Source organism: Podarcis melisellensis (assembly GCF_964234715.1).
Source record: "Podarcis melisellensis genome assembly, chromosome: 3".
Lineage (NCBI taxonomy): Eukaryota > Metazoa > Chordata > Lepidosauria > Squamata > Lacertidae > Podarcis > Podarcis melisellensis.
Window position 1 is genome coordinate 87,366,645 of NC_138530.1, and position 12,767 is coordinate 87,379,411.

Consider the following 12,767-nt stretch of genomic DNA (forward strand, 5'->3'; position numbering starts at 1 on the left):
GGTTTTGCCCACACTAACTTGACATTAGCAATGCTGAAAAGAGCTCCGATGAAGACAGCAGCTGATATAAAGGCTGTAATGATGCAGCTTTTGACCTTTGACTGTTTTATCAGCAGCTATTGTTTTCCTTCTTAGGCTAACAAAAACAAGGATTTGATCTGAAATATTAGCACTTGTGTGATGTTGAAACAAGGACAGTCAAAAAAATTCATAAAGCCACACAGAAGGTTAAGGCAGAACTTCTCGAAGAAACCCGGTTATATCACAGGGAGTGATAAATCAAGCTTTATTTGCGTCAGGAATCAATGAATAATTTCTCGCAAGGTCCATGTCAACATTACACCTCTGATCGGATTACAATATAAGGTGAAGCCTGTCTCTCTGTGTTAAAATTTAAGAATAATTTTTGACCCTGGTCCAGAGACTGTCACTCACATTCGTAGGTTGCATAGATGCTGTTATGCACAAATATCTCTACCAAAAAGACAGTGCCTGTGCTTTGCTGGTGCCGATCACCTCCCAGGGTTAGTGGTGTTCCCATAAGCTGATATCACCAACCATCCTGGGATCAGTTTACTAAAGGGATTGCCTTACCCATTCCTTGCCTGCTCATTCACTTCAATCTGCAGAACATGCCACACATTTTTTCTTCTACATTTGGGAAGAGTGTGGCAGCACCTGCACTCTACATCTCCCTGCCTATTGACATTAAGCAGGCACCTTCACTATTTTGTTTTATTTCATTTATTTTCTCTTTCAGTACACCGATCCAGACATTGGATTTGTTTAAAATATTATTGGTTTTAATTATGGTTTGATGCACATTTGCTTTTGTCTGGTCTGCATATTTTAGTCATGTTTTATACATAATTGGACTGCTTGGAGATCTTTTATTGAGCAATAGTTTATAAATTTACTAAAGGGGGGGGGACTGGTGCCTTGTGTGTGGTTCAGGAATATTTTGAGTGCTGAGTGGTGTTCCTACCATCCCCACATCGCCATCAGAATATTTGCTTGCAAACCTAGATCATACTAAGAAGGGGAAACTATGCATGGAGCACCATTTTTATTACATAAGTGGCCCTTGCTTATATTGGGACCAGTTATTCTAGTTCTCAAAAGATTGAAGTCTGGGAATGTTGTGGAATACTGAAGTTGACACTATATGGTTGTTAACGTTGCTAAATAAACCATACAGAAGTCTCAGGTTGAAACGGGTTCATGATTACCAACAGACCAACTTTCTGTGTTTGTGAGGAGAAGACAAAGGAAACAGAACTGGTTATGATGGTCCCTAATAATCTTGATTCTGCATTTGTACAGAGAAAACATGTTCAGCACTAATTTGTCATATTGGAAACCATCTTTCTTTGGGTCATTAACATGATTTTAAGTAAATAAATAGCTGTATATTCTGATTCCAGTTCAGGTTATAGCATGAATCAGGCCAAACTCCACACCGCAGGGAAGTGTGTGGTTTCAGAACTGAGTCTGCCTTGCATTCCAACACTGAGAGATGCCCAACTCTTGATTTTTCCACTTTCTTTTTTAGATGACTGAACCCACCTACAATTTTACCGGCTGTATAGAAGTTACAGAAATCAATAACTTGGGACCCTTCACCTTTGCTAATGCTGTGAACAAAAACAATATTGACAGTTGCAGGTAAATCACATTCTGTATCTTTTCCAATCAAGAGCAACTGATTCTCTAAGACTGTTGTAGCTTGAGATACAGTTTCTCATTTTCAGACTGGTCTAAAATACATGTAGTGGGGGGGGGGAAGTATGCGTGCATTTCTCTTGATATACCTTTTCTCCTCTTCTATATGTGGTAGCAAAGGGTGGGGGGGTGCAGAATAGTCCAATTAAGCCTGGCAGCTTACATATTCTGGGGTTAGTGAACAACAGAATGGAAGATATAAATCAAGGTGGGGGGAAAGAGGTATATATAATAGGTTTCTCCTCACTGTATTAGAATTTCCATCAATGTGTGTGAAAGGCAGGAAAACTGGTGTTGTATGTAAAGGAGGCCACCAAACATTAAAAAATATTATTAGGGTGGGGGGAGTATTTCTGTTGCTAGCTATTTAGTAGGGTATTCATTTGGAAGTGGAGCAGTAAAGAAGGTCCTTTCATGAAAGCTTCCTTCTAACACGGCTTTGTGGATGAAAATTAGCTGGACCATGTTTGCTATCCAAACCTATTTATTATCTCTCATGCAAAAGGTAAACTTATAACACCCAGTGTGTAATTCATTATGTCATATCACTTCACTTGTTTCCTTCAAATTATTCAGCCCAGCCCATTTTGCAACTCATTCTCCTTTGTAATTTTGATGCTGTTTTTTAAGATTTCATAACTTGCTTTTGAGAATTTCATTGTGTGTTTTGGTTTACATAAGTTTTACTACAGACCTATGATAAATGTGTATCAGGAAAGGAGATTGCTTGCATAAAGTGGGGCTTAATGTAGCAGGATTTGTCATTACAAAAGAAGTTTTTTGTAATGATTGTTTCAAAAATAATATGGTCCAAGCCATCACAATCCCATGAACACTCATGGACTTTCACACAGTTTGCACTCACTTCAATGAGGGCATGAAATAGCGGATTACATAGTATTTTGTAAGCAATTATGAAAATAAAAAAGCAAACTTTGCTCACTCCTTAAGTGTGGCTCTGCACAAGCAACAGCACAGACCTTGGAGTTTTTCTTATGAAATTGCCATCCCAATACCTGTAGATTGTACATTGGCACCCGGCTCACCCACAATCCCATTGCAGGACAGCCCAGTGATGGGGCAGGACAGGGTGGTTGCGAAGGTGAGGAATGAAGCAGGTTAGCAGTGGTAGTATATGCAGATGCACACCATCATTCCACACACACCATCATTCCAATGTTTTTCCCACCCTTGCCAGTCCACCTAACCAGCTGCTGTTGCTTTGCCAGAAGTGGACTGCCACTCTGAAAATAAATTAGTGGGTCTACACAGACATTGAGCAAGCTTTGGTATCTGAATTTGATAAAGCTGGGCAGCATCAAAGATCTAAAGTAGCAACGTCAACGTCTCTATAATAAGATGAAACACATGAAAGGCATTCAAAGTCTGACATACTTTCAAAATATTCATAGTTCATTTGAACATTGTCAAGTATGATATGTGAACTGGTTGCAATTCTCACCCAGTCCACTTGTCATATATCTTAGGCCTGAACAACTTCTGTACTACCAAAGCTAAGCGTTGCTCACCAGCCATGCATCTGTGGCCTGATGGAGGTTTTGACATTCTCCTGGTTTCTGCAAATCCAGAAATGTACATACGGGCCTTTGCTTCTTGTAAAGTTTGGTGTCTAACAGTAAACAAAAATAAATAGAACATAATGTAGAAGTAAACTTGCTAAATTTCTCTCCCAGTGCAATGCCATTCAACTCTCAAGTAACTTTTATGTGCGTATGATATGAAGGCAAAAATTAATGTCATTATCTTTGCAGTCATTTTATTATTCATAATATGTGCGTGTGTGTGGTATAGATACATTGTGTTCTCTGAACCTTGTCTTACAACGCAGTCTTCTTCTTGTATTGCATTGCAATACATTTTCTATTGTATGGTCATTATTTTATTTTTAAGAAAGACATTTCATCAAGTACTGTCATATTGCCTCGAATGTACTAGGTGGCAACCCCTCCCCCCAGCTCAACTCTTTTGAGACCTTGGATAGTTTAATGGAAATTCTAAAACTGTTTCAGAAGTGTCAGCAATTTATTTATTTAAAGAAAAAGAAAAATACCAAGAGGAATGTTGCTCAGCATTCAGCAGGCGAGGCCTTTTATACTCCTCAATTCTAATATCCTCTCCTTTTATGGTGCCAACTTTATCACCAGTGAAATTGGGTCTGCCTGATTCAACATTAACTGTCTTTTGTAGGTTTAAACCTATGCAAGCAAGCATCTTGTATTATGGTGTTAATTCTTGGTTGAGATGGAATGGAAGCTGGATGTGGTTGTTGGCTTTTGCAGTCGTGTATGACTTTTAGCCTGCAATAGATAGATAAACAAAAAATTAAAATGACATTTTCAGATTTAATGGAATAGAGACATGTAATTTACATTCTGGAAGCCTCTGGAAGTCTATAATAGTTAGTTTGTTTTTACAAAAAAAAAAAAAAGAAGAAGTGTGGTTCCGTTTTTGTAATAGTGTTTCTCTCTGTGTGTGTGTTTTTTAACCACTGTATTAGCATTAAATAATTTAACTAGTGAAGATTTTCTCAACACTTTGTGTGGCATTCAGCTAAGCTGTACTCAAAAGTTGACCTATTGAAATGGGTCCACTGAATCATATAGGCATGTATATTTGTGTTTGGGAGCTGATTCAAATGCCCAGGGTGGCTATAGAGTAGTTTTTCATGTGAATAGCACCACTTCAGTATGGACATGAGGGGTTGCTCATAAGAATCTTTCCACATCCTCACATAGCAAGGAGAAGACTTCCCCATGTATGGATAGATAGATGGACATTTGGGGCTACTTTCAAACAACTGCTCCCTAATGGGCATTCTGGCGGGGTACAATCACTTGAATAACCATTTCACACATCTGCTTAAACATTGCCTACAGATGACTAGGTATGTAAACTCTTTTTTTAATAAAAGATTTTAAAGAAATAGAGAACAATAACATGAATAAACAACAACACCGTCCCCATAAGCATGCAAAGGGATGAATACATTATTGTAATACAGCATCCCATTGAATTTTACCCTGGCAGGGAAGTTGGCAAGAAGATGTCCCTCCAAAAAGACAAATTGTGATTGGGGTGTGTATCTTTCCACTCCTCCCTCAGTGGCACAGCAGATAAATGGATGCCACATTTTGATAAATTTATCTGTCGGGAGTTACCCCATAGGCTTCTTGCATTCTTGGGCTGGTTTATCATCAAAGCACCAACAGCCAAGCACCAACAGCCAAACCCTAGTGTACCTTTAAACAAAAAACAAAAGAAAAGAGAGGAGTTGTCCACCCACTTCCAGTTTTGTGCCACTTCTCATCTGGCCACTACCAAGCAAGTTAGTCATCTTTTTCATCCATTTCCGTAGGACTCATGTGTAACTAACTTAGCCCCGTGTCAACTCTTATTTTGAGAGCTGTCCAGGATGATGGCACATCCATAGGACTCCCCAGGAAGACATGAAAACAAAGAATATTTCATTTACAGTTTCTAACAAGCACTTGGGTTTTTGCAGCTGACAAATTCTTATATCCTGCCAAACAATTCAGATGTTGTGGCCAAGGTAGGCCCACAGAGAGGTCAGTCCCTCCACACTGACAGCCTAGGCATCTGTCCACGATGGAGATACTCAAGTTCCTCTTTGCTGCTTTGCACACTACAAAAGAAGCATTGATTCTCTTGTGCCTCTACTCTGTTGCCGCTGCTTGTAACATGTGAATTGAGAGAACTGAAGCTTTACTGCATTTGTTCTTTCTTTCTTTACTTGTGATCAATGGCCTATATAGAACAAAAGCTTTCTACAGCGGTATTTCAGAATGCAATACCAAATCTGTGTTAGCTCGTAAAAACATTTTAGTATGTGGGGAGGGAATAGTGTGCAATGGTTTTTTTTATTATTATTAAAAGAAGGAGTTATTTTTTAAAAAAACATTCCACACTATTCCTACAAAACTCTGTGCAAACTTATCCCACAATCACACCGACCTTATCTTCTGCCTGTGATTCCTCTAACAAGTTTCCCCAACACTGTGATGAGCTCCAGCTATCTAATCATTCTTTTAATGTGAATGAAAGCAACTCCACTTTCACGAACACCCCCTTTTTAAGGCACAGGTTTGTGAGTATATTTTAAACTTATGAATATTTAAGCAGTTTGGAATTTACTCAAAGATGTTCTGCCATTTCTATAACTAGATCTGTTTGGATTTCAAAATACCAAAAGGAAAGCTAAGGCGTGTGCAGAATTTAGTGAGCTTTTGAAAACAAACTCGATATGGGAGTTCATTAACCTTTTGAAGACTGTTTGCTTTCCTTCTTTAAAACAGTTCTGCTCAAGAGACAGCACATGCTATAACTAAATTTCAGGGGAAATGCCTGCAGCTATAAGGGCAGCCAGACCTTGCTGGGATAAAGGAAGACAATTTCTTCTTCTCCCAATCACAGCCTCACCCTGGAGCTGATAAGGGAGGCTTTCCTTGGGACCCAAAACTGTGAGCGGATGAGGCAAGTTGGCCTCAAAGGTGTCCTGTATCCTGACCCTGGGCCTTGTAACCCTGAGCTGCAAGCCTTGGGAGCCACCCATCACCCTCAAAAGTGCCTAAGGGGGTCACCAAGCTGACCTAACTGTTTCCCTTCCTGCACCTACCTGCCCAAGTAACCATTTAAACCAGTCTATTTAACAGACTACCATCTCGCCCCACGTGGTGCAGAGTAGCAAAAAGACCAGTGTGCCCAGCCAAATAGCTTGCCGGCCAGAAATTCCTACTTTGCCCAGAGGCAACCACCATAGCCACACTATGAAAGAGGGTGGCTAGGTCATTATTGACTAATACAATACTTCTGTTTCCTTTAGGATCAAAATCCCCAGTTCTTGGTACATAGTTCCACATATTTTTACGTAGGGTTTCTGTGTATATATGTGGTTTTGTGCCTCATAAAGTAAAAAAATAATATTCCCACTTGTGGACAAGAGTTCAGCACAAAACAACATGTTCTGACGGATCTGAGGAAGAGCAGTAAGATATTGCAATATTAAGCTAAATTGTACAAAATTAAACTAGCTATACAAATTGGGAAGAGGTGAAATAGTGTGGTTTGTTCTTCTGAATGATGCTGACACTTTCAAAGGGGGGCACAAGTACGATAACCAGTTTGGCCTTTCAGATGACGTGCAGTTCAGCCAGATCTGCACTTTTTAATGGAAACCTATGTGAAATTATCCACCCTTCAGATCTGGGGCTAGTCTCCCAACAATTGGGAAGCTAATTATGTTGTTGGTTTATTTGTGATTTCCTGCATCTTAAAATAAGAGGACAATGCAGTTATACTGGGATGCAAAATCACATCCGCAACATGGATGCAAAATAACAATTTGTGAATTGGTTACCCTTGTGAATATTGCATATATCTCTGCATACTGTATTCTCTGGCAGAGGAAGAGGAGTGCAGGGGTAGCGCACCGCCCCTGGCAGCACGATCCTGGTAGGGTGCCATCTTGGCTGCCCTCCCCCACCCGTGCTGGGTGCCACGCCCTTGCTGGCAGCGTGCCACACCCCCAGGACACATTCCAGCCCTGCCCCCACCTGCTCTCCGCCCCCCAGTGCCGGAGCATGAAGCTCCGCCGCTGACTGTATTGGGTTTTCTTTTAACTGCTGTGTCCTTTCTTGCCAGTTGATGAAGCTCCATAATGTGTTCCTATGCTTAGAATGCTTATTATCTTCATTGCAATTTGATATCCTATTGCCAGTCTTCTCCTAGGTTTTTCTTTTTAGCAGCAAGCATTGGTCAGATGACCATTTATTTCCATACAACAAATTAGACACCCTCTTCAACGCTATCAACATCATTACTGAATAATTGATTCCCATCGCAAGCTAATGCTAGACAGATACATTAAAATTTACAGTTGCACCTGCTTCAGCTGTTTATTGAAATGCATACCAGCAAGCATTGGTGCAGTTTGTACCACATACCAAATTATTTCCCCTCATTTGCATTTTTTGAGGGGCTTCAGTGGGTGGCAATCCTCTCATAATTATCCTAGTTTTTCAACAATGAGACCATCTGAGGGAGTAATGGAAATGTTGACATTTTCAAGGTACAGCTAGAAATACTTCTGTTAAGGGTGGTATATGCTAGGTCAATGAATAGTTTTAAAGGAGGGCCACTTAGAGGATGATTTGGAGACCTGCCCCCTGCTTCTGCAAATATGAGTTCAGATTTGTACACAGCTTGATCAAGCAATTTCTAAATCTTCTAAATAAATAAATAAATAAATCACATTGCTTCAGCCACCGCTCCTTCCACACAACTCACTCGCCTGGCTCTCAGCTGTCCACTAGGAGGCTAGTGTTACACCCTGGTTATAACTGGACTGAATTTGATCCTAGTGGGGTCACCAGTTGCTGATCACACCAAAGCTCATCCAGCCTTAACTCAGGGATTTAAATTAAATAACTTCTTAAAACGTTTAGCTATTTGTCTGCAAATTAAGTGGTGCTGTGTTGCTGTGATGGCCTGGGAATCCGATTCAGAGGCTGAACCGGAGGAATCCCAGCCTGCACAGGAGTCCCCGCCTCCAGGGCTGGCTGAACTGGGGCAGGGCCTTGATTCTGAAGCGCCTGCACCTGTGCCGGATCCTCAGGAGCAGGCACCAGGTGAATCCACTCTGGCTCCAGAGGTGGTTGAGGACTCGCCTACAGGTGAGTCTCCCCCTGGGCCCAGTAACCCTTCAGCCTCTCCTGAACTGCAGAGGCTCAGGGCAGAGAGGCGAAGGGAACTGGTTTCTCCCAGGAGGAGTGCTCGCCTTAAGGCCAGGAGAGGCGGGTCTCCTGGGGGCCAGGACCGCCCCTTGCCTCAGAGAAGATAAAGGCCAGTCAACCCGTTCCCAGGTTGCAGGAGCAACGACGTTGAAGAGCTGTTTCGGCCAGCACCCAGTCCGGTTCCCCCAGAGTTCCTGTCCTTGCCCGGCTCCTCGCTGTGGACCCCGCTTCGCCCGTGGAGGGCTGTCTGCCGACCCTCGACTCAGGTCCTGGACCTCGCCCCACGGTAACCTCCCCCCCTGGACCAGCACAGTTGCAGAGGCTACATGCCATTACATATACAGGAAAGTTTTCTGTGCAAGAAAAATAAAATATATGCAACAGCCCTTGAGCATCCTTCTTTGAACATTTTGCTAAGCTCTGTTCTATTCCTGTGATTGTCCCTTGTTCACTTTCTAATGCCTGAGATATTTTTTTCCAGTTGTATCCTCTGTGTTTGACTTGCCCTCTTTGATTTTCCTCATCTTTTTTATTACATTTGTTTTCAGTGTGCTCTTTTCTGTGTAGCTCCTTTTCTCCTGTGCAATTTCCTTTCTGCCTTTGTGCACATCCCCCTCCTCCTGCCCCTTATTATCCTTTTCTCTTTGGTGTTCCTGTTGAAATGATGCATTGCAATGATAATGTTAGAAAAGGTGGCAGGCATAATCCTACCCTGTATTTTAAATGTTCAGAACCATTGTAAACGATTTAAGTCTACGGTGCTTTCTTTTATGAAGGGAATTAGTGAATTGGTTTGGATACTAAGCTAATCCTTTTGAGATATAGACACACACATACATATATGTAGGCACATGCAGACCTTGTCTGAGGCCTGGGGTGGGAGACTTGTCCATGAGCCACGCCACTGCAATGGCACCGCCTAATCTGATCTGATGCTACATGCTACTACACAGTAATACTATCAAAGCTGTGAAGTGCATGAGGACAGGCTTGGACGTTTTGCCCATGACCTTCCCTGTTTGGCTGGGAAGCACAGGGCATTCTTGGCATGACAGCACTAAGTCTAGCAGGCCCCTGGCAGGACCCTACAGCCAGCCTAGCCCTTCAAGACCCAAAGCACATGTATCTGGCTCCCCCCCCCCCCCCCGCATGGGCATGTATATATGAATATATGACTTTGTGTACTTACAAATACAATTTCCAGCTCATTTATGAGCAGCTTTCCTTGGTCAGCATGCCATGAGCAAAGGCCCGTCTCCCTCTCTTGCTTGTTTTTCTGGAACCATAGGATTATTATTTGTAGCAGCTACATGGTTTCGTACTTTAAGCAGTGCAGGCCAAAAAGATTGCATAATTCCTATTTTGGTCTCCTTAATTATTCTTGACTCACTGTTAGCATGTCGTTGGCTGTGCAAGAGTTCACAATTTCTGTGGGAATAAATGAACCAGACAGGCTTTGTGCTGGAGGCTTTAGAAGTGCAGTCAGTTACATAGGATTCCACTAAAATGTCAGATTCTGAAGTCTTTAAAATATACGTTTATGCATGCAGCTTTCACCAGTTTAATGATGTCAGTTCAAGTTTTCCCCACCATAGAGTTGGTAAAGTATGAAAACCAGATGTACATTGATTCAAGGGGACGGGAAGAGAGGAGTGAATCCTTGTTTTTTAAAAAATGCTTTTTTAAAAATTGGATGTCCCTGCACTATTTCTGCTCCTGAATCATTTTGCACCTCATAGATGAGCATCCATTAATGGTTTTTATCTGAGCCAAGGTCCAACTCAACTCAGCTCCAGGATCTGGTGGATCAGCTTCAGAACGCAAGATTATTCAAGGGTGGTGATATGATCACAATTTGTAGGATGCATCAAGGGACCATTTCATTAAGGACTAAGTTAGGATCCTTTTTGAAATTACCTTCACAACACTGGAACTATCAAAGTATGAATCCCACGCCAGCTGCCCTGGTCGAAGTTGCATGGAAGTACTTTCAAAATCGTTCAAAGGAACTGGAGAAATGCCAGTTTGGGAAGGAGCCAATGTCAAAGGGCTAACATCCAATGGGGGCTCTGAATATTCACAGTTTACTTCTACATCCTTTTAAGAGTCAGGGGCTAAAGTGGCTATAAGATCAGTTTGAGTCCTGGCTTCTCTTAATCTCTAGCATTTAGGAATGAATGAGCATTTCACTCATTAGATATGCTGCAAATGATATGGACCAAATTATAATACAGTCATACTTTGGTTGTCAAATGCTTTGGTACTCGTATGTTTTGGCTCCCGAACGATCGAAACCCAGAAGCTAGTGTTCTGGTTTTCAAACTTTTTTTAGAAGCCAACTGTCCGATGCGGCTTCTGCTATTGTTTCCCATGCGCCTGTGAAATTGGAAGCTAATTGGAAGCCGTGCCTTGGTTTTCAAATGTTTCGGAAATCAAACGGACTTGGTGTGACAAAAATATTTGGCTCAAATTAGCACATTCTGATAGCAGTGACTAAGGCATGAAATTGGCTTCTAAATATGATGGAAAGATATCCTTCCTCTCCCTCCTCTCTGCCTGATGCAAATCATGCTAATAGTTTTCATAGGCACAACTCATGCCCTAGAGCAGTGTTTCCCAACCTTGTGCCTCCAGCTGTTTTTGGACTACAATTCCCATCATCCCTTGCCTCTGGTCTTGCTAGTCAGGAATGATGGGAGTTGTAGTTCAAAAACAGCTGGAGGCACAAGGTTGGGAAACACTGCCCTAGAGTTATACTCTAGAGCAGTGTTTCCCAACCTTGGGCCTCCAGCTGTTTTTGAACTACAATTCCCGTCATCCCTGACCACTGATCTTGCTAGCTAGGGATGATGGGAGTTGTAGGCCAAAAACATCTGGAGGCCCAAGGTTGGGAAACACTGCTCTAGAGCAATGTTTCTCAGCCTTGGCTCCCCAGATGTTTTTGGACTACAATTCCCATCATCCCTGATCACTGGTCTTGCAAGCTAAGGATGATGGGAGCTGTAGTCCAAAAACAGCAAGAGACCCAAGGTTGGGAAACACTGTTCTAGAGTACACACTTTGAATAAATGACTAGATTTTGGTGATAAATCTGGCTACCATAATGGGGCCTATTCCACAAAGAAACTCACATATTGCATGCAGTTGGGTTTAAGGGATAAGTGTAAAGTGGCAAAAATATCTGTGGCCACAATCCTGTACACACTTGCAGCATGGGATGGTCTAATCCAGGCATGGCCAAACTTGGACTTCCAGATGTTTGGGGACTACAATTCCCATCATCTCTGACCACTGGTCCTGCTGGCTAGGGGTGATGGGAGTTGTAGTCTCAAAACCTCTGGAGGGCCAAGTTTGGCCATGCCTGGGCTAATCTGTAAGTTTCAGTTTTTCTCTGTTTCTCATTTTTCCAGTGTTAAGTTTTGGTTTCCCTATGTCTGCCCTGATTTGTGTTGTTTTTTTCCTTAAAGGGGGGGGCTCTAAAAAAGGGACTCTGTGGGCACCAGGAAAAGCCTGAATGCGCATGTATATAATTTCATTGTGTGAGAGGGAACCAGCTCCCCTTTAAGAGCTTGTTAGGGGTAATCTAGAAAATCAATGGGTTGGCTTGAGTATCTGGGATGGTCTTCCAGTCATGTAGAAATCTCAACAGTTGAGATTGCAATTAAACTTCATCAGTGAAGAACATTCTGGAATCAAGCTATAAGCTTTTTTCCAGGAACCACTAAATGGGCAGAATGAATGGAGTAAGTGATTTTCTTTCTTTCTTTCTTTCTTTCTTTCTTTCTTTCTTTCTTTCTTTCTTTCTTTCTTTCTTTCTTTCTTTCTCTCCTTTTAGCCTTTGTAAAGCATGAAATTGTTCTAGTGTTATGCAATTATGACCATTATAGCGTTTCTGCTTGCAAGATGAACCTTTCTCCAAGCTCCTCCCTCCATGTACTTTTTAGGGGCTCTCCCAACCCCCCCAGAGTCAATTGGGTGAGCCTAAAGAAATTATACTGTAACATGGGGAGTGGCTCTAGAAATCTACATGCCACCCTTCTTCCCAAAGGAGCCTAGAGTGGGAAACTTATCCATTGTTTAAGAAATCACAATTAAAACTTCTAAAAGCATTTTGAAACTTCTGGTACTAGTTGTACACCTAAGGATGGGTATGCATGTGGTTTGCACTAAAGGTGTTTTCCTTATTTTGGGGCTGACTCTGGCATTGCCATGAATGAACATTGCACAAACTGTGGATGACAGAATACACAGAAGCTGAAGGGTGTTTTGGTCTAT

At 41.9% G+C, this 12,767-nt stretch overlaps 1 protein-coding gene across 5 annotated transcripts in view; it reads left to right on the forward strand.

Annotated features, from left to right (window-relative positions):
- The window catches only part of EYS (eyes shut homolog), a 567,790-nt gene that overhangs the window by 381,963 nt on the left and 173,060 nt on the right, over window positions 1–12,767 (forward strand). For all 5 annotated transcript variants that reach the window (XM_081905892.1, XM_081905891.1, XM_081905893.1 and 2 more), the window contains one exon: window positions 1,553–1,665. In XM_081905892.1, coding sequence (XP_081762018.1) covers window positions 1,553–1,665 — 113 coding nt within the window. The remainder of the gene's footprint in view (window positions 1–1,552; window positions 1,666–12,767) is intronic.